Source organism: Rutilus rutilus, assembly GCF_951802725.1.
Source record: "Rutilus rutilus genome assembly, chromosome: 8".
Classification (NCBI taxonomy): Eukaryota; Metazoa; Chordata; class Actinopteri; order Cypriniformes; family Leuciscidae; genus Rutilus; species Rutilus rutilus.
In genome coordinates, this window is record NC_140222.1 from 45,813,327 (window position 1) to 45,835,296 (window position 21,970).

The 21,970-nt window shown below is 37.1% G+C and overlaps 2 protein-coding genes across 4 annotated transcripts; both read right to left on the reverse strand.

The window, feature by feature from the left end:
* Window positions 1-3,319: 3,319 nt before the first annotated feature.
* On the reverse strand, window positions 3,320-7,245 carry LOC311296224 (uncharacterized protein). 2 transcript variants are annotated; one of them, XR_014628531.1, is made up of 6 exons: window positions 7,093-7,245; window positions 5,945-6,009; window positions 5,623-5,771; window positions 5,404-5,496; window positions 4,229-4,686; window positions 3,320-3,720 (listed from the first exon to the last, which is right to left on the reverse strand). XR_014628531.1 is itself a non-coding variant. In XM_084417901.1 (5 exons), the coding sequence occupies exons 1-5, from the start codon at window positions 7,188-7,190 to the stop codon at window positions 4,417-4,419; spliced, it is 675 nt and encodes a 224-aa protein (XP_084274027.1). In that variant the 5' UTR covers window positions 7,191-7,245; the 3' UTR covers window positions 3,414-4,416. The 2 variants fall into 2 exon arrangements, 1 of the variants encoding a protein (XP_084274027.1); XM_084417901.1 differs by having other exon boundaries at window positions 3,414-4,686.
* A 495-nt stretch (window positions 7,246-7,740) lies between these two features.
* Window positions 7,741-21,584, reverse strand: LOC311295441 (uncharacterized protein; the record flags this gene model as incomplete). Of its 2 annotated transcripts, XM_084416816.1 has the most annotated exons (17): window positions 7,741-8,520; window positions 11,958-12,058; window positions 12,267-12,331; window positions 13,245-13,417; window positions 13,503-13,586; window positions 13,722-13,805; window positions 13,945-14,028; window positions 14,168-14,251; window positions 16,203-16,286; window positions 16,459-16,539; window positions 16,651-16,752; window positions 16,878-16,931; window positions 17,018-17,068; window positions 17,164-17,277; window positions 17,412-17,607; window positions 17,709-19,602; window positions 21,489-21,584. In XM_084416816.1, 16 exons carry the CDS (start codon window positions 17,721-17,723, stop codon window positions 8,405-8,407), a joined length of 1,488 nt encoding a protein of 495 aa, XP_084272942.1. In that variant the 3' UTR covers window positions 7,741-8,404. The 2 variants fall into 2 exon arrangements, with proteins under 2 accessions (XP_084272942.1, XP_084272941.1); XM_084416815.1 differs by lacking the exons at window positions 17,709-19,602; window positions 21,489-21,584 and having other exon boundaries at window positions 17,412-17,646.
* Window positions 21,585-21,970: the final 386 nt, after the last annotated feature.

Below are 21,970 nucleotides of genomic sequence, written 5' to 3' on the forward strand. Positions count from 1 at the left end.
TTGTCATATATATCTTTCGGTAACACTTTACTTGAAGGGGTGTGCATAAGACTGACATGACACCGTCATAATCATGACATGACACATGTCATAAATATGAAGGAGGTCTTATGCATGTTTATGACAACTGTCATTAAGTGTCATTCGCTCAATTATGACATTTTTAATGCAAATATGACATTGTTTGAGATGTCTTTGTTATGACAACTTGACATTACTAAGACAACACAACCTGTCATAAATATGTCATAAACATGACATAGCAGATTAATTATCAAACTGAAGAAACCACTTAGGCTTTAGGGGTTAACATTTCATTAAACTGTCATGTGGTTGGTTTTGACATTGGCTGTCATGAAGCCATTATAACATTTTAATGACAAATTAAATTTGTACCACTGTACTTGAGGTCAAGAAAAACATTCATGACACAGTTATAATGGCCTCATGACAGCCAATGTCAAAACCAACCACCTGACAGCTTAATGAAATGCTAACCCATAAAGCTAAGTGGTTTCTGAAGTTTGATAATTCATCTGCTATGTCATGTTTATGACAATTTATGTTGTCTTGGTAATGTTAAGTTGTCATGACAAAGACACTGACAGGTTATGATGTACTGGTTTATGTCAAGTTGTCATAACAAAGACATCTCAAACAATGTCATATTTGCATTAAAAATGTCATAATTGAGCGAATGACACTTAATGACAGTTGTCATAAACATGCATAAGACCTCCTTCATATTTATGACATCTGCCATGTCATGATTATGAAGGTGTCATGTCAGTCTTATGCACACCCCTTCAAGTAAAGTGTTACCTATCTTTCCATAAAATTATACAATTTTACACCCTTATAATGTTGTGACAGTTTTTCCCCACGGTATTAAAAGTGGCTAACACTTTATAATAACGTTCAGTTGTAAGTCATTTATGTGAGGGATAATGTATAGAGAGGCGGTCGTTATAGCGAATAACAACCCCTTCAGGCTGAACAGGACCCCGAGGGGTTGTTATTCGCTATAACGACCGCCTCTCTATACATTATCCCGCTTATTACATGGCTACCTACAAAATAAATAAATAATTTGACACAAATTATTGATTTAAAAAGGAGTTTATTGATTTAAAAAGGAGTTCATTGATTTAAAAACGATTGTATTGCTTCCGCCAAAGAAAATAGTCTGTTCCACGTCCATAGCAACGGTGTGTTATACTTCGCAGCAGTCTGTTATCAAGAAATAATACACCGCTTTCTACATTGGAATTCAGCCAAGCCATGTAATAAAAGTGGTTAGTTAATGATAAACTAATCATTTACAGAACATTCATAAATGAGTAGCAAGTGATATACTAACATTTTATGTATGTTTTGTAAATTCCATTGCAAGTCATTTACTAGTGATTAGTAAATGATTAACTAATTATTTACGAAACATGACTATATGTTCACAAATGATTAATAAGTGACATGTTCATTATTGTATGTGTGTTTTGTAGATTCAGTTATAAGTCATTTACAATTGATTAGTAAATGATTAACTAATCATTTACAAAACATGATTATTCATTTCATAAATGTTTAATACATATTTTTTATTATTTTTTTATTAATATTATTATATATTATTTTTAGTTTTTTTTTTGTATGTATGCAGCAATTAGAGGGTGCAGAAAGTGTTGTAAATGATTTATATCCCCTAATCTAAAGTGTAAACTATTCATCACTTGTAAATGTGTTAGACAGCTGTCTTCTCTGAAACACATGCAGTCTTTAACCACTGTGCACCTGTTGTGAGCAAAACATACAAAAAAACATCACATCATTTATTAAACATTTATGAAACGCATAGTCATGTTTTGTAAATGATTAGTTAATCATTAACTAATCAATTGTACATGACTTGTAACACAATTTACAAAACATACATAAAATGTTAGTATATCACTTGCTAATCATTTATGAATGTTCTGTAAACGATTAGTTCATCATTAACTAACCACTTATAAATGACTTACAACTGAACATTATTATAAAGTGTTACCAAAAAAAAATAAACAAGAGAATTTAAAAATTTTTGCACCATTCCTTTAATAAACAGTATTTCAAGTTATTTTCCAAAACAAAAAATACAATGTGACAATGTGAAGGTTTTAAAATATTCAAATGTTATTTATTGGAACAATTTCTAGCCGACGAAATCTTTAACTCTGCTACATTTATTTATGCGTGTTTAAGAAACAATTCAAGACAAATGGCATCTCCCTCTTAGACACATAATAGGCAAGATTATATATAATTATTATCAAATATTTTTGTAAAAAGTGAGTTTACTTTTGACAGGTTCGTTTTCATAACAGCCGTTGCACACAGAGATCCTATAGCAGTTGATGTGAATGTGATCAGGTAGGGTCTTTACACCTGGGTGCCATTAAAGACAATACTAACGAACTGACATGTTTTATAGCTCCTTCATAAGATGAAGGTTTTATTTAAATATACAAACTCAGCTTTTGTGCTTTTTGTTCATATTATACAATATTCTATATAATTATTTGAAATATTTTTGTAAGTTGTGAGTTTACACTACAACACGTATAACAGAGGTTATTTGTTTTTATCAGAGCCGTTGCTCAAAGAGATCCTAGCGGTTGATGTGAATGTGATCAGCTAGTCTGGTGCTTGTGTCTCTACGCCGGGGTGTTTTTCAGAGGAACATTTTCTAGCTGACTTAAATCTCCAACTCAGAAACAGCGTGACGGCTTACTTTGGAAACCAGTTCAGGAAAATGGCAACTCCCCCTTAATATTAGGTAACATTATATTTTATACAATATTATAAGTATTTGAAATAGTTTTATAAACTGTGAGTTTTAACTAGAACACATCTAACAGACCCATATGGAAAAGAAACAGAAAAAACTTATAAGAAATTCCTATTGCCTACAATAGTAAATGTTTATGTTTTATATGCATTATATGTCTTATGAGAGTTATATGTCTCATATTATGATTTACTCATGAAAGTGGCCACTTTCGCATTTTTCTCATACAACGTAATTATATGAATTAAGTATGAATCAATCAAACAATATATATGCTGTTTATAAGGATAGTACATCGTAAAGTATTTTTTTCATATATGTTCCATATCATTTTTGCATTTTTAATTACTATGTAAAACATGCCTTAGTTATAAAGACATATAAAATTTATATATTAATATTTACAATTACATACATCTTTCTTGTGCATAAATACATGTCAACTGTCCTCTTTCCCACAGGCTTTCACAAAGCCATAAACACTGCTCAGGTACACTGTAAAAAGTAATAAGTTGACTTTACTTAGAAAAGCTGTGGAAACTGATTGCCTCAATTTTCAAGTGAATTAGTTCATAATTTTTTATTTGATACTACGCTCTATTACTTTGTATATTTAACTTGCATATTTGTAGACATTACCATAAAACTTGAGTAGAGGTAACTCAATTTAAAAAGTTTAGGCAACTTGCAGATTTAAGTAAGGTGAACTTAAACCAGTTAATTTAACATGTCTGCTTGTTCATTTTACTAGAGGAAATATGTGGAAACTGATTGCCTTAAATTTCTCAAGCAAGTTCTACTCAAAATTCTAAGTTGAGAATACAAAGACAGACAACAGATTTGGCACAACACTAGAATGTTTATTTGCTCCATAAAACAATATTAAAGGAGAACTCGGCAACTCTAGCGAACTCTAGTCACTTCTTCGCTGATTTTCCCTTTTGTTGTCGCATGTTTTCCCCACGAGCTCCCCCTACAGCTGTGGTGGGGCGTATATGTCACAACACAGTCGTAAAAAACTCACTTGCGGAGGCCTCCTCCCCCTCTCTACCGCTGCTCATGTGCGATTGTTTTGATCGGAGCAAGCCAACTGAATCGTGTGGAGCTATATCTACCAAGGTGGGTAATCTGGTAATACATCATACATGCGTGTGTGTTTATGTCGAATTGCCGTAAAGCAATTAGTGTTTCGCGCTCGTTCTCGCTTCTCACGAGACTTCCAATTTCTATTTTCCCGGGACTGTAGTCCCCAAGTTGCAAGGTTGGTTTTCCGCCTGGGAACGCTGGGGGGAGCGGGGAAAGTCACCAGTATCACCAGAACAGGTTGTTTAACCACCGAAATGATTTCTAGACAGTTTTATTAAGTTAAAAAAGTTACCAAGTTCTCCTTTAATTTGAGACATTACTTAAGGCATGCCAATCAACATGGCCCACTACAACATTTTAGAAGGAAAAAAGAGCACATACTGCACTCAAGAAAACAAAAAGACAATAAAAATATGTTTTTAACATTATAAAGTGGTCAAAAGAAGAGCTTAAAAAGTCTGTAACAAGTTTAGTACAGGACACATTTCCTACTACAGTTCTCTTTAAAATTTTGGCCAATGGACAAAATCTCTTTCTATATGAAGTCGAATGTGCTCTTCAGTGTTGCAGGATAAGTTTAGAGCATAAATCAGTCCAAAGAGCAAACAAATTGCATGTGGAATATTTTCATGTTCATCCACAACCACTGTACCTTCCAAAATGAATGCTGTTGTTGTGGCATCAAGATGCAGGGAGTAGGGTATGGTTGCAGAGCCCTTTGGAATCACAATGCCTTTTTCAGTGTGGGAAATATCTTCATTGTCATCACAGTCCTAAAAATGGGCATAGCATATAACAAACATGAGGTCAAATCAAGCCACACAACTTATTTTAAAGGGATAGTTCACCCAAAAATAATTATATCATCATTTACTCACCCTCATGTTGTTCCAAACCTGTATGAGTTTCTTTCTTCTGCTGTACGTTCAACAGAAGAAAGAAACTCATACAGGTTTGGAACAACATATGGGTGAGTAAATGACAATTTCTATTTTTGGGTGAATTATCCCTTTAAGAGCACATACTCTAATTAAAGCATGAAACTAATAACACTGTATTATGTCTAAGTAAAATCAAGCAAGTAAAATGTATAAAGCGCTTTTCACATATAAAATCACAAAGTGCATTAAAATCACTAAATGTAAAGGCCCTTTCAAACAGGACACAGCAGTGGATGCAGGGAGGAATGTATGCATCAAACCACTGCATGAAAAGACTGATAAAACTGAAGGCCAGCTATACAAATTAAAAATAACAAAAAAATAGATTGTCTTTCTTACAACTGTTTTTCATTCATTTCTTTATGTAATATAAAATGTATCTTGTGTCTTTTTTCCTCTAATTTCTTAATTCTTTTCTCTATCCCTTACTTTGTTTCTGTGTCTGACTGTTTTATCTTGCCTTCATTACTCTTCTTGCCAGATGTCAAAACTGTTTGAAGAACAGTTTGCCTTTTAAATAAGAATAACATCAGCGAAGAAAATACTTACAAAATGTATCTTGTAAAAATCAGAAGGGTCCTCTCCTTGGAGGAGTGGTAGGCCATGAAGAACGTCTGTTCGTACCGCATTGATGTTGGATTTCTGCAAAGTTATAAAAATGTATATTATAACGTTAATGACACTAACACAACAAAGAGCAAACAAAAACAGCAAAGGTAACAGTTGCTTTGCTATCGAAAGATTATTGTGATATGTCGAGGAGCTTACTTTATTTTCAATCTGCTGCAATATCTTCGTAAGTCTGGAGCCAATGTCTTCACCTTTAGCCCAGAAGGTATCGATGAAACGTGGAGTGAATTGGTCCAGTTCTTGAAAGAATTCAGTTTGACGGTTTTTGCCAAATACAAGACGAAACTCTGCCAGGATCCAAAAAAACAAAAACAAAAAAAGTATGACAAACTGACATTAAGCACTTTTTACTGAAATGTCCGAGTATGAATTAAACATCAAAAGTGGTTTATGATCAACTTGCTTTGAAAATGTTCAAGATTAAATTATATAGGAAAACAATAAAGACAGGAATATTTACCTGACTCTGAGTGAAGAGGGCTGGCCACCTTTCCACTGTGTTCTTCACAACAAAGCTCCTCAAAACTGCAAAGTGGGCAGTAAAATATCAAAGGGATATCACATGAACTAGATTGGCTACCATGTGCCTAATGTTAATGATTTTTTTATTAAAAGGATAGGCTAGTTCAGCCAAAAATGAAAATTCTATCATTGTTTACTCACCCTCAAGTTGTTCCAAACCTGTATGAATTTATTTGTTCTGCTGAACACAAAGGAATATATTTGGAAGAATGTTTGTAATCAACAGATCTCGTCCCCATTGACTTCCATAGTAGGAAAAAAAAATACTATGGTAGTCAATGGGGACCGAGATCTGTTTGGTTACAAACATTCTTCCAAATATCTTTCTTTGTGTTCTGCATAAAGAAACTCATACAGGTTTGGAACAACTTGAGGGTGAGTAACGTTACGTTAAACAATGGTAGAATTTTCATTTTTGGCTGAACTATTCCTTTTGGTGCACCCTTAGTGCATTTAATTATTTTAATGAACACAGACAAACTTTGTAGACATGGAATCGGAGTAGCCTACTTCTAGAGTAGTTTCCATGTTTTAATCTAAAGTGTTTCAACAGCTGAGACCTCTTTTCACAGGAAAACAAGCAGAACTTGCACGTGCAGTGCATCAATTAAGTCCCCAAAATAAGCATACACAAAAGAAAAAGACAAAATAATAAGGTAATAATTATACTTGTTAGTACGCTCTCTTAACTGCATCGTGTTGATCATTTCCATGTGAACGAATGACACGTGAGCATGGAACGTTCTAGAAAGAATGTTCGTAAAGTAATGTTAGGCCGCGCAGGTTTTACGGTTTTTACATAAATAACGTTAACAGTTATTAATGATAAACCCCGAACTTACAACCGAGTAAAATAGCTTACAAACTTTAAGTTACACAAAAAGTGTTCAGTAAAAATATAGATTTTGCAACCTAACGTTAGCTAGTAAGTTAAGCCACTGGTCTCTCAGCTGGTCTCATTATTTCGACATAAAACACTTAAGTTACAGTTAACTTGTGCCTTTTCCTCTTACGTGAGAATCTAATTAAATTCTATTTACGTTTTTATAAGCAATACAATGACATTGAGGTTTATAAATAGCTTACCTAGTTTTGCTGAACTGCATCCCGAACACGAGCGAGCTGAAGTTCTTCTTCGTCGATGTCGTCTTCAAGTTCACTAACAAAACCGTCCCATTGCGCATGCGCGAGACGAAAATACATTTAAGAAATCAAAAGTTTCGCCTTATGCTGAAAGAAATCATGGCAGAAACTTAACCAAAGGCCAGTAAATATATCAAGCTCTGTTAATAAAAAATATAATAGATTGTGACACAGCAGCAGCAAATGGGCTTGCCAATAAGCTTTAATCTTAGTAGTTTCCAAGTTATTTTTAGTGCAAAGGAAAAAAAAAATTCAGAACCTATAAATAAATACACACGCACCTGTGTGTGTGTGTGTGTGTGTGTGTGTGTGTGTGTGTGTGTGTGTGTGTGTAAAATTAACAACCATTTCTAATTATAGGGTATTTACTAAAATGTTTATTCATTTCATTATTATTAGCATTATTATTATTATTGCTAGCAAATTCTGTGCTTAAGAAGTTTGCAATAGTGTGAACATGCCTTTAGTACAATACACTTAACAATCATAAGTACAATGTACTAGATTTGTTTAGTAACCACATAAAAGTTCAGAGTACTAAGTCTAACAAATTTTCCAAAGTAAGTTAAATTAACTACCCAGCTAGCAAAAAGTCGTCTATTAGACGTTGAATAGACGTAAATCTTCAACGTCTAATTACGGTCCACAGAAGGTTGAAAATGAAAATTGAAAAGACGTCAAATTTGTCCGAATTTTCAACGTTGAAAACAGGTCGATCTTCAACGTCTAATTTCGGTCCACTGATGGTTGAAAATGAAAATTGAAAAGACGTCAAATTTGTCCAACTTTTCAACGTTGAAAACAGGTCCACATTAACATGCCATAACATATGAATGAAACAAAGCTTTAAAGGGTTATAATAACTTTAATTAAACAGCACATTTTAAATAGTGCAAACAGTCAAGTAACCAACAGATTTCACATTAGAGTCTGCAATAACATTGGTCCAGTAACCAACACAGATTTCAGAGTGCAATAGGTCGGTCCAGTAACCAACACAGATTTCAGAGTGCATTATCGGTCCAGTAACCAACACAGATTTCAAAGTGCAATACACATAGGTTGTTCCAGTAACCAACACAGATTTCAGAGTGCATATCGGTCCAGTAACCAACACAGATTTCAGAGTGCATATCGGTCCAGTAACCAACACAGATTTCACAAGAGTCAGTGCAATAAACGTTGGTCCAGTAACCAACACAGTTCACTTTCCAAGAGTCAAAACAACTCTAAGAAAGAAAATGTACATTAAATGTCAAACTTTATTGCGACCTCCACCTCCAGCTCTCCCTGGAGCATGTTTAAGTGTCTCAGCCATGGCAGCCCTGATTTCCACTTCTGTGGCAGTTTTACTCCACTTCATTACTGCGGCTGCAAAAGAAAATATATTAGATGGTACATGAATAAACGTCTTACATCATTAAGGCCCCTACTACACATTGTATTTACATTTTATCAATTAACAATTGCATGGATTTGCATACCTTCCCAAAAAAAATACAATTGGTAAGCTAAATTAGATATATACAGTTGCTTCTCAAATTAGAATGTCATGAAAAAGTCAATGTCAGGAATTCAACTTAACAGGTGAAACTAATATATTATATAGACTCATTACATGCAAAGTGAGATATTTCAATCCTTTATAATTTTGATGATTATTGGCTTACAGCTTATGAAACCCCCAATTTCAAAATCTCAGAAAAATGTAATATTACATAAAAAAAAAAAAAAGATTGTTAATACAGAAATGTTGGCCCTCTGAAAAGTATAATCATGCATATGTACTCAGCAGGGGCGATTACAGGATTTAATAAATGGGGGGACCAAGAGAACCAGTGAGGGGGGGCCCATGCGAAATCAGAAAATTAAACTGGAAATAATTTATTTAGAAAATAAGCACGATTTCAAAATTATAACAAAAATAAAACCTTGAAATCTCTCACTTTGCATGTAATGAGTCTATATAATAAATTACTTTCACCTGTTAAAGGTCCAATATGTAGGAATTTTGTAATAAAATATTCCCAAATCACTTGAACAGTGTTATATATTTCCTGCAGTTGTGTGCTTACAATATCCCAAAAGTCCCCAAAGATTTTTAATTTCAGAGAAATTTTTATTTTAAATAATTGTCCGTCCCGGAATTTTTTTTCACATGTCGCCTGTCACTGACGTAATATCCGGTTCTCCCTGGTTTCCGCTGTATGGTAACCAGAGCCCTCTGATTGTAACCAAGGCAACAGACATGGACAACTGTGTAGTTCGAAATGTCTATCTGCACGCTTGTTGTTTTGTTCAAACATTATGGACCATGGCAAGCAGACTTTAAAATAAAAAAAGGAGAACAACATCAGCGCGGTGTTTTCGAGATGTCGAGAGCTCTATGTCCGAGACTAACTTCCAATTGATGTTGCTCTTATGTACTTTATTACACCAGTAAGAAAATGTACGTAAAACTAATCAATGTTATATAGTTTACATGATTAAATGTTAGAATATGATCTGTATTCTGATGTTGAAATTACTGCTATCTCATACAGACAAACTACACATAGAATAACATAACTTACAATACACTAGTTTAGTTTGAGCAAGTGAAACAGCGCTGCAAGTTTCATTCGTCTAATAAACTGACCTGTGAGTAGTAATTCAACACTTCCGTGTATTTCGGTAGAATTGTCAATATTCCTTTATATTCGCAGGACTTGCGTCGCGACGTGTGTCTCTTAGCACTCACGACCTGCTTCATATCACAGTCATGATAAAAACATCCATGTATTCACTCATCCATAAACATCATTAGTAAGGGTGTCATGATTCTCCAAATCCTCGATTCGATTACATTTTCGAATCTAAACTCACGGTTCGACTCGATTCGATTCTCGATAAAAAAAAAAGAAAGCACAAGCTATGCCATTTTTTTACTTTTATGCAATATAATAATATCAGACCTTTGTTCGCAATGTACCACACACTACATTGTCAAATTTAAAACGTTTATTAACAACATAATGTTACAATAACTTATATCTTAAGTCAATTGGAAACTTAAACAATATAACCTATTACAGTCCTGGGGCTCCCAGGACTCCTCAGAGCAGTTACAGGCGAATAGACTGTAACTGCTCAGGGAATTCCAAACCTGCACACATATATTCAAACGCACATAACTATTGAACCCGTTCTTAATTAGCATCTGAACGCCATCAGTGTTTCTCACATGTTCGCGTTTAAAGTCTGTGTAGAGGGAATGGTGTCGTCTTGGCGGCCCCTAATTTAATAACAAATGATCGTTGCGACGGAAGCGAATCAATCAAAACCAACTTTAGCTGGAAAATATCTGAATGCCATCAGCGTTTCTCACAGGATCGCGTTTAAAGTCTGTGTAGAGGGAATGGTGTCGTCTTGGCGGCCCCTAATTTAATAACTAATGATCATTGCGACGGAAGCGAATCAATCAAAACCAACTTTAGCTGGAAAATAACTTGTATTAAAGAACCGCTATAAAGCCAAAACAATCTTACGTTAAATTATGCATTTATCTCTGTAAAGCTGCTTTGAGACAATCTACATTGTTAAAAGCGCTATATAAATGAAGATGACTTGACTTGACTTGACTTGACCCTTTTACAGCCCACGTGATCAAATAGTTGCGTGCGCATTTTGGCAACGGAAGTGGTGTTTTTCCCCACTGGCTCTAACGTGTTAGCACCTCCGAAAGTTTATCAAACCGGTTTCCCAGCATCAAAATGTCTGGTTGTTGCGTTTACGGTTGCACTAATCGATATTCCACCAAGGGGCTTAAGATTTATAGGATTCCGACAGGATCACGACCGTTTCAGAAGAGTGGCTGCAGGCGATTAAACGTGTTGATTGGAGCAAGGACATAATAAAAAATGCTCACGTCTGTTGTTTAATCCGCTCGCGTAGCTTGACACGCTGCTGATTCTCGCCATACTTCCGTTGCCAATATGCGCGCGCATACGTCATCATTGTGTACAAACAGTAAAAGGGTCTATAGCACGGCGTTTTAAATTGGGTTTCCACAGTGTTTGCAACGCAGTACGAGAGAACGTTCTCGTAAGGGAACGCTTGGTTCCTCGCGTAACCTCGGTTCCCTTAGAGATAAGGGAACGAGTACTGCATTGCCTTGCCGTGCTATTTCGCTCATATCAGGTACTTCAGGTTCGCTTCAGTCGATTTAAACCTAAAGTCCTATGGCGAGTTTTCTCTGAATGTTTACTTCAGCCGCTTCCAAATTGGCGCGCTCGAGGTTGGCAGGGCGCCAAGCGCTCCCATTGGACCGCACACCACTGCTAACTCGCCATAGGTTTGTGCAGTTGTCGCAGCACAGCTGAGCCAGCTCGCTCAGACGAGCTATGATGCTCTCGCTATGCAGCTGCAATGCATTTTAAAATAAAGGCTTCAATATTCTCGAAAAAAGGAGTTTTAACTATTACAGGCAAGCCGAGCTGACTTGACATATGGGGCGTGGCAGCATCGACGATTCCATTTTTTGATTCGATGATCGAGATTGAGCATTAATTTCGATCGATTTCAATTTAAAATCGAAATCGTGACACCCTTAATCATTAGATTTATCGGTTACAGTTGACGACAAGCTCCATAATTCTTAGCAAATTTTGCGACATCAAATTTGCACCTTTGTTATTGTAAGAGGTTAGCAAGCCCTAGCGGCAAAGAAATTTACATTTTGGACCTTTAAGTTGAATTGCTAAAATGAATTGACTTTTCCACTATTCTAATTTGAGAAGCACATGTATAAACATGAAAAATGCAGTTACCTTTTACAACAGAGTAAAAAACGGTATCCTGGAAGGCTTTTTTCTCACTGCGACCCCGCCCCTTCATGTTGAAAGCAGCCATTAGGCTGTTGGTGAAAAGCCTGAGAAAACATGCAGAAAATCATATAGTGAGGTCAACACCTACATTCTACAAATATTCCTTTATGCTTTCATTATTCCTAATGAATCATCTCTTTCTGCATTTTTGCTTTTCTATGTGCTAAGAGGAGGGCAAATAGAAGGAAATTAGTAAAAATTTAACTGCATAATTACATTCTATATTCTGATCATGTGACAGTTGTTTAATACCTGTCCATTACTTTATGGACGCAGTCTTTGTTATTCCTCCCTCCCACCTTTGAGAGCTGGGACACCTGTACATGATACATGAAAAGCCACTCAATACATTATGAATAAACCAATGGTGTTGGAAATATACTGATTGTTGCCAGATTGGGCTTAAATCGGAACTAGTCATGTTGACTCATCCATACAATAACACATTCTATAAAGCTGTGTGCATGTTAACAGATGCTGCGATAATTTAGACGTTTTGGACACTTGGAGGTCTAGTCTAGAGGTCTGCATTCCCGCGGCAGATATTTTGCGCCGCGGGATTAAATTTCCGACTAAAAAACGGTAGCGGTCGGTAACTCTGGTGTAATTTGAACGGGAGCGGTCGGTCATTCAATACCACGTTCCCGACGCCGACGTTCTTTCAGAACAGCATATCTTCGCTTTACCTAATCTTAATCTTATCGACCAACAGGGTCTGCCCTGTAGGCTACTCAGGACCGTTATGCACGCGCTGCACGCACGGACCAGTAACGGTTCTTTCTGTCATGCATTGATTGTATTTGCTTAACAGCAAAATGTTACGAATTTTGATAATACGAATAAAAATAATAGCCTACACTTCTTTCTTTTTTTTCGCTGCGATATTTTTTCCCCTACTGTCTGCAGCAAAATGTTAAATTTTGTATATTGACAAGGCGAATAAAATAATAATAAAAAAATGTTTGTGCAGACTACATTTTTATTTTCTCTGTGAAAATGTACATGTGAAATTCTGGGAGATCTATATTAAAGCGGGATGGTCGGGTCGGGAAGAAAATTATTCTAAGCAGACAGCGGGTGAACAAATAGTGTATATATAGCGGGAACGGGTGGGTGCGGGATATAACCCCAGCGGGAGCGGGCGGGAGCGGGACTTAAAAAACAGTCCCGCGCAGACCTCTAGTCTAGTCTTATTGACACAGTTTAGTCCAATTTCTGTAGAAATCATACCCTTTGTTTCCAGAGGTTGCGGTCCTTGAGACGTGCCTCTTCTTCAGCAAAATCTTCTAAGGTTTCTAGTCTAGCAACATGGACAGCAGAATTCAGCGGCTCATAGTGCCTTCCGACTCTTTTTATCTCATCAAGAAGTTCAACTAGCTTTCCAAGCACTGACTTCTGGTATTCTGTGGAAGAAAATATATTAATTCATTTATTTTTGTTACTTTGATTATTAAAGAATCATACAATAAATATTGACCATGGACGTACTAGCTTGAGACATGGGGAATAAGCCTCTCTCGGACTGTGATGGGTTTCGAACTCCACGCTGAGGCGTGCGAGAACGCCTAGATCCTGAAAAAAAAGAAAAGGAAAAAAGGGTGAAGCTCATTAAAATCCTTTTTTAAAGACAGCTGCTCCTGCAATAATGTCAGTAAGTGAGGTAGGAGAATTGACAACTATGAAGAATGCAACTGATCATGGACTCACTAGATGAGGATGCCCGTCCTTTTCTGCTCCCGGAGTGTGATGGGTTTCGAACTCCACGCTGAGGCGTGCGAGAATGCCTAGAACCTGAAAAAAATTATTAAATAAAAAAACAGCATTGAAGCTCATTGAAATTGTTTTTAAAGACAGCTGCTCCTGCAATGATGTCAATAAGTGAGGTAGGAGAATTGACAACTATGAAGATTGCAACTGGTCATGGACTCACTAGATGAGGATGGCCGACCTTTTCTGCTCCCGGAGTGTGATGGGTTTCGAACTCCACGCTGAGGCGTGCGAGAATGCCTAGACCCTGAAAAAAATTATTAAATAAAAAAACAGCATTGAAGCTCATTGAAATTGTTTTTAAAGACAGCTGCTCCTGCAATGATGTCAATAAATAAGGTAGGAGAATTGACAACTATGAAGATTGCAACTGGTCATGGACTCACTGGATGAGGATGCCCGACCTTTTCTGCTCTCGGAGTGTGATGGGTTTCGAACTCCACGCTGAGGCGTGCAAGAACCCATAGATCCTAAAAAAATTATTAAATAAAAAAAACAGCATTGAAGCTCATTAGCCGCGTTTCCACTGTCGGGCCAGTGCGAGCCAGGGCTTTAAACGGGCCGTGCCGGGCTAATAGCACCGGGCCTGCGTTTCCACTGTCGGGCCAGTGCGAGCCAGGGCTTCACTAAGGCCCAATCCCAATTCTATTTTATACCCCTTCGCCTACCCCTAACCCTTACCCCTTGCCCCTTGAAACAGAGGGGCAAGGCGTAGGGGTGAAAATATTCCCCTAAGAAATGGGACACCACTACTACACCATTACATGTCATTATACATCGTCGCTAGCACCTACGTCACAGGAGACGCGCCAATGTTTATCACAAACTTCCAAGATGCCGTCGTCAGCTGTAGTCTTGCGTGAGTTACAGCTATTTTTTGTATTTTTCTTGTGAAGTTTGCAGAAAGAAACGGAGATGACGATATCTTCAACGCCTAATGGTGCGTTCACACCGGACGTGAATAGCGCGTCAGGCGCGAGTGATTTCAATGCGTTTACGCGCGTCTGGAGGTCTTGCGGCACGAATGAGGCGTTTAGTGCGGCGCGGTGGACGCGAATTCGCCTCATTCGCGCGTCCACTTCGCTTCAAACTTTTGCTGAAGCAAACTTTAATGATTTTTTTTGCAACCCGTTTCTTTGAAGAACATGACCGTAAATATGAACACGAGATTTAATGTGACAAAGAAAATGATTATTGGCAGTCATGTTGCCTCTGTAGCCGGTGTATGCAGGTACATTTCTCATACCCCTTCGTTTGAAGTGTGGTCCCGAAAAATCTTCGTTTCAAGGGCCATCTGGGCCTTCCCCTTACCCCTACCCCTCCAACCAAAAGAGAATTGAGACAGCCCTACCCCTTCACGTGCACACGCAAAACGGAGGGGTAGGGCCAAGGGGTAGGGTCAAGGGGTGAATTGGGATTGGCCCTAAAACACACCCGTAACACGCCTCTCTGGAACAACGTCACACTAACCCATCATTTCACCAACAGATGGAAGTTTTATCAGAAAACGAATCAGAAATCACTGGAAACAGCGTTGAAAACAAACATGATAAAAGCAGCCGTTTGCTGGCATTTTTGTTGTTTACTTGAATATTTAAAACCCAAGCATTGATGTTTTACCACAGGTTTACAATAAAAAGTGATAGATTGATCATAATGAATTAATTTATGTCAAAATTGCACATTAGTCACTCTAATGTTAGGTCTATCACACTTACTTCTTCTGTACCGTTTCTGTTTATGGTAGGCTAGTTACAGGACATTACATCACATTTAGAAAGAATGATAATTTCTACAAATATATGCCAACAAAAATACGACCTGATGAGCTTTAGCACTCTCTCAACTTCCATACAGATATTTTCAGTCAGAGAAACAGAGGAAGCTCCCGAAAAAAAAGTTGCTTTATTTTATGATAGTCCGGTATAAAGAGACGAGACGTAGGCTACTGACAGATAAAATAAAAACATGACTGTGATCCTTTATGATTGGTCTGATTTCTTCAAGCGTTCACGATGTTTTTTTACTATGCGTATCTTCAAGCGTTTACTATGTTTACTATGGTAATGATTAGCGCGCATAGTCTTTTGTATCACAAACAGAAGGCATTCAAACATGAACGCGAGTTAAATTATTTTAAAATCTTTAATGCTGACAGAATCATCCAGCGCTGCCGTCTCCCGACTCAGGTGAACTCCGCCTCTGTTGGTAACCACTCCTCTAGCCCGCTTTGGCCCAAGGTATTCGACGGGCCAGAAATCCTGGCCGTTGGCCCAGAGTAAGCCCCGATCAAGCCCCGGAAGTGACAGTGGAAACGCGACTGGCCCTGGCACGCACTAGCACGGCCCGGGCCTGGCCCGACAGTGGAAACGCGGCTATTGAAATCTTTTTTAAAGACAGCTATCCTTTTTAAAGACTCACTGGATGAGGACGCTCGACTTTTTCTGCTCCCGGACTGTGATGGCTTTCGAACTCCACGCTGAGGTGTGCGAGAACGCCTAGACCCTTAACAACAACAAAAAAAAAAAGCGTTGAAGCTCATTGAAATATTTTTTTTGCTCCTGCAATAATGTCAATAAGTGAGGTAGGAGAATTGACAACTTTGAAGAATGCAACTGATCATGGACATGAAAAAACAATGTACTAGCCAATTTAAATAAAAATTTTACTGACTTACTGGCTGACTCTGGACTAAATGCTTCTGATGATTCAGACCTTGTGGGTGAACGGTGAGGCGTTGGACGAGAACATCCAGAAACTGAAAAAGGAACAGGAAGTGTGAAATACTTTGTTTTGAACCCAGACTTAAAAATACTTTATATTCAATTTGCATTGTGAGCAAGTAGAATAAATAAAAACATGAAATTACTTTCTGAATATGCAGGACTCTCTGGTTGTCTAACGGTGGTGTTAGCCAGTTCTGGGGGTGCAGGTAACTCGAGCAGCATAGTTTTTTTTTGTCCTGTGGTTGCTAAAAGAAATTCCAAAACCAGAAGCATCAGCAACTTAAATGACAGAAAAACTCATATTGCCAACCATTCCCTGAAGTTTGATGACTGAATTATACCACTGGACTAGCCCAGCTATTTTACTCACCCTTTTGTGAGAGCTTAATCTTTGGCGGAGGAACCGGAAGCAACACTGTATCCTCTAGGCAAGAACATGCACAATGAAATTAATCACAGTAAGATAACGATGAATACTAATACAGTTTACACAACTTAAACTGTACTCACCCTTTTTCTTGTCTGGCAAGGGCTCATCCTCCTCAGGAGACAAATCTGACCCTGCCAATATTATATTTGTCATTTATGATATGTGATTGTTTACATTATACGCTCATTGTTTAATGCATGTCCTTAAATAGGACCAAATAAATTACCTTGAACATAATCTTCAAATTTCCTTCTTTTCTTCATTCTCTTTTGACAGACTGTGTCCTCCTCTTCGGTTTGAGCTGAGGTGTAATTATATTTTTCACACTCCTGTCGGCTTACTAAAAATCAGGAATGAAAACAAACACTACTAACGATAGTAATACGTATTCAAGTATTATAGTATTTTAACTAAAAAAATAAATAAAAAAATAAAAAAGCCAGAAATAACATTCAAAATATATATTTGTTTCACCTGATGTCACTTTGACTTTAACAAATTCAAAGCTTAACCAGTCCTCTTGTGGTTGTAAAAGGCGCTTATGTGCCACAGACACGTTTTTTAGAGGCCATCGCACCACTTTGGTCTCTGTGTCAATCCAGTTCAATGGCAAAACTCCTTCCATCTGCTTCCCATTCTCCACCCAAACAGCCCGTGCGTATACCATTGCCTGAAACACAATTAGATTATTTAATTTAGAACTACACATTTCCTTTTCTACATGATGCTAACAGTGCACTACTATTTTGAATAATAGTAAATATTACATACGTTATTTGTGTTCATTTCCTGTGCTCCATTCCATGGAGGAGAGGAAAAAGGACATGCCCTTGTTCACAAGGGAGGCAAGCAACCTTCCGGTAAAGGTCTTCGGTTTGCAATAACTTTGTCTTTGTCCGTTTTCTTTGAACATAGACTATATTGAATAGCCTTGACTCACATGGCTTCTTAAAAAAGTCTTTTGTGTCCTTTTGGCTCAGCACATCACATACCAAAGTTCCATCCTGCCTTTTTTCCTTCACAAATGCAAAATTTTCATTGTGAAGCATAAAGCAGTAGTCTTTATCTTTAGTTGATATATAAAAACACGACCTTGTCTCTTGAGGCTTGTTGATGCCTTTCTTAACATTTTCGATCTCAGTCATCCGCTTTGTTACTTGAGCGATTGGATTGTGGCTATTTTTGACCAATCTTTTAATTACTTGCAGATGATTTTCGAATGGGAAACATGAGATGTCATTTAGTGAACAGTTGAAGTGAGAAGCATCTTCATGCAGATGCAACAGGCAGTGCACATTGTAGACTGCAAATGTTTTTCCATAAAGGTCATCACACCCTTTAACAAAGTATTTTAGAAGCTCCTCGGCATATGCAATATATGAACGTCGTGTGTTCTCATCAGAGCTCAGCAGGATTGACAGAGCCACTGTCAATGTCAAAAAGTGAGTATACACTTCACGTGAAACTACATTTCGAAGAACAATTGGTCCAGTATATAAAACAAACTGTCGAAATTCAGTGGCTTTCCATCTATCTAGTTCCCTCAAACCCCTGGGCTGCCTTGCAAACTCACTTGGCATGGATCCATTCAGCTTGTTTAGTTTTTCTGAGATCTCATCTTTTTGTCTTGCAGATAGTCGGCACAATTTTGGACCCCGAGACAAAAAGACTAGAACACGTTTTACTACTCCTAAACAAATCAAATGCATATAGTCTAACACAAAAGAGCTCACGCAAGGTATGCCTGCATCAATAAGTGGGCTTTTTATAGTCTGGTGATCTTCATACAGTACTTGACTGAACTCCTCGTCTGTTCTTGCTCTAAAGGTCTCAGGACTGTTAAAAACCACTCTACCTTCCCACGATCCTTTGGCCAAACACCTTTCACAGCTGGAGTACCCATTGTGGTTTTTTATGCACTTTAAAAATGATCTTGCTGGTGCATCACATATAAAGGCCTTAAGGCTGATAGCATAAAGTTGACCTTCATACTCCATCCCAACAGCTTTGAGATGCTGAAACTCTTCCAAAAGGTCTTTGACAAAATCATCCAAAGGACTTGGCTTTGCTGTTCCACAGAAAAGTGCAACAATGAAAGGATCAAAATTGTGAAACTGTGCCAATATGGGCCAAAATTGAACACTGTTTGATTTAAAAAGTGGTACGCCATCAATGTTTACACACAACTCAATGTTTTGTGAAAAGGATTGGCACTGTGCAATCTTTAGTTTAATGCCTTGTTCTAATCCATAATAAATGTACTGCCCATTACATCTAGAAAGACATTCAACGGTTTTGGGGGTTGAAAGGAGGGTGCGTGCATCCTTTGGCAGCTGGTGCCCATGTTTACGAAGGATGCCTAGTAGCTCATTTAATGACGTTTGAGTGATTGAATTACTTGTTGACCAAGTCCTTAAATCACAGGCAATATCTGGTGTATCACTGTCAGGGTGTAAACTCAGGATTTCAGGCTCAGAGTCCGAGGATTCTACATGCTCTGTGTATCCATAATCAGATTCGTTATCTTCTACAACTTCTTGAAGTCCATCACCATCACTTCTATCACTTGGTAGCGAATGAATATCAAGGCTGTCATCACTATCCAACTGAGCAATGGCATTTACTTCTGCTTTTCTTTTTCTCCAACTTCTTAAGTATGTCATATCTGCAACAGTAATATATGTTGACATTGTAAATTTTTAAAATTGATTTGATTTTTAAACATTATAAACAAAGTTTTATAGTGTTTGCTAATTATAGGAGGTACATTTATGTGCAGACATCATGATGCTTGCTTCAATTTAAATAGTGTAATCCTGGATTCTCTCAAGGACTGCCAACGTTTTGTAAGGATATCTTTCTTGTAATAATATTAAGTAATATTTGTAGCCTAGTTCTTGAGATAAGTTTAATTCTCCATTCTCAAATATTTTGATAGAAATTTCACAAATATATCAATTGTATAAATAATTGGTTAGTCAAATACACAAAATTTCTTTGTGATTTTTTGATATAACTACATTTTAGATAAATGTATATGTTCAACTCAAACAAATGATATTCAGAGATTTTCTTAATTTCATAAAGTTAATTATTACTGAGATATTTTCTAAGCCACTGAATATTTTTTAGAGTGTGTACTGTAGAGAAAATGCAAACACATATCAAGCTGCTCTGTCACACAACCATGGCGACCAGAGTCCTGCACAGGTCCATTTTTGGAGACCCGCCCCCGCAAAGTTCAGCACCAGATCCAACCCGTCACCTGTGATATTTAAATCCGCACCCACCCGTTACCTGACCCATACAAAATCCAATAAAAGTGCTATTTTTATTTATTTATCCAGTTAAAATGTTGTTGTTGTTTGTTGACTCAGTCTGAACATGTTGAACAATGATTATTAAATCAAACAATATCGTTTATGATCAAAGTAGCCTATTTTTTTTTCAAAACGCTATAAATCCATACTTAAAAAAACCCCGCTATAAATCCTTTTGTTTTTACAAAAAATGTAGGCCTATATGTTTGTCTTTTAAAAAATGTCTTTGTCTTTTCCTCAATGCAAAAATAATGTGACCATTCTCTATTACAGATGATGAATTTCTCATTGCAATATTTTATTCATATCCATTACTTTTGAATGCGTCACTACATCAGCACTGAAAACAAGAAAAAGAGACAAGATTTGTTTGAATCATTTTGAGGAATTAAAGTTATATGAACAAACATAACAGTTCACCGAATTCTGATTAGTTGAGAGGATTTATCCATGTAGGCTTAAAAAGAAATCTTGCAGTAGCCTACATTTTAAACAAGGATTTGGAATTAAACGTTGGAGCAAAAATTATATTAAATTACAATGTTTTTTTATGGCGTTTTAGAAAAGAGCTCTTCAAGCACATATTTTTCATCTACTACCCGCCTGCAAGGAGTTCATTATCTGCCCGCAACTTCGCCCGTGAATTTTAGTAATGTCACCACCGATTTATCCACTTTTATAAGGGTAACGTTAACGTAACGTTACCCGACCCGTTGCAGGACTCTGATGGCGACGGATAGCCACCTAAAATGGCGGCACCTTCGCGGAGTGAAACGCGTGACGTCCCATTCTCAATCTTGAACGTCACCATCTAGCTAACAATGGGGTTTTGTGCTTGCTAGTTTGAAGAAAAAAACACAAAACTAAACACTTAGCCGTACAGCTAAATTCTATCAGTTAAGTTAGGCAACCTAGCTGAGGTAAACGTTGTAAGGAAGTTTATAAATAGCCTAAACAAAGCTAAAATCAATGAATCTGGATATCTACCTCGATAACATAACTAAGTTACAAATTAATCACAAACAGTTAAACCTCATGGCTTATTAATATCCGCATTTGGGTCATTTATTAGCAAATGTCCATCGGTGTGGTGGCTGTGGACACTCGTTAAGTTACGTTTACAATAAAAAAGTCAAGTTTGGTTGAAATTATAAACGCTTATAACACTTAGGTAAACGTTTATAACACTTATTTTGCTATCATATCTAATTATTTTGTCATAGCTACTTACTTTACACGGCTTCTTTCTGAGTCGTGAAGAGCTTCTGTAATCTGACGGTTGGCTGGGAAAAACAGTTTCGCGCGCGAGCCTCTCCGCTTCTTCTTCTTCATTCGGTTTTATGGCGGTGCGCAACTATCTCTAATTGTGCATTACCGCCACCTGGTGGGGTGGGGTAATTATAGCAATGTATGAATCCTCATTGTACCTCAATCGCATGTATTTTTTTTATAACTTTGACGGAATATGTAAAACTCTTTACATTTATTTAAGATAATATGAATGGTTTGGTAATTTGTTTTCTCCGTTGTTTTAGCATAACAGCTGTTTAGATTATGAGTTGAAAACATGGTCAGTTGAAAACACGTAGTCAAACAGTCCAGCCTAAACTAGCAGTTGAAATCACGTCGTAAACCAGTCCAAGGCGGACCGACTTATTTTCAACCATATTTCAACGTTGAAAGACGGTAATTGTTTACTGGGTAGTTTTTCTT

Excerpts from the sequence above, each read along its gene's own strand:
- LOC311296224 (XM_084417901.1), bottom strand. The coding sequence starts at position 7,190 with ATGCGCAATGGGACGGTTTTGTTAGTGAACTTGAAGACGACATCGACG. Across the intron at positions 6,010-7,092 it reads ATGCAGTTCAGCAAAACTAG|TTTTGAGGAGCTTTGTTGTG; the intron begins GTAAGCTATTTA and ends CCCACTTTGCAG. Across the intron at positions 5,772-5,944 it reads CCCTCTTCACTCAGAGTCAG|AGTTTCGTCTTGTATTTGGC; the intron begins GTAAATATTCCT and ends GGATCCTGGCAG.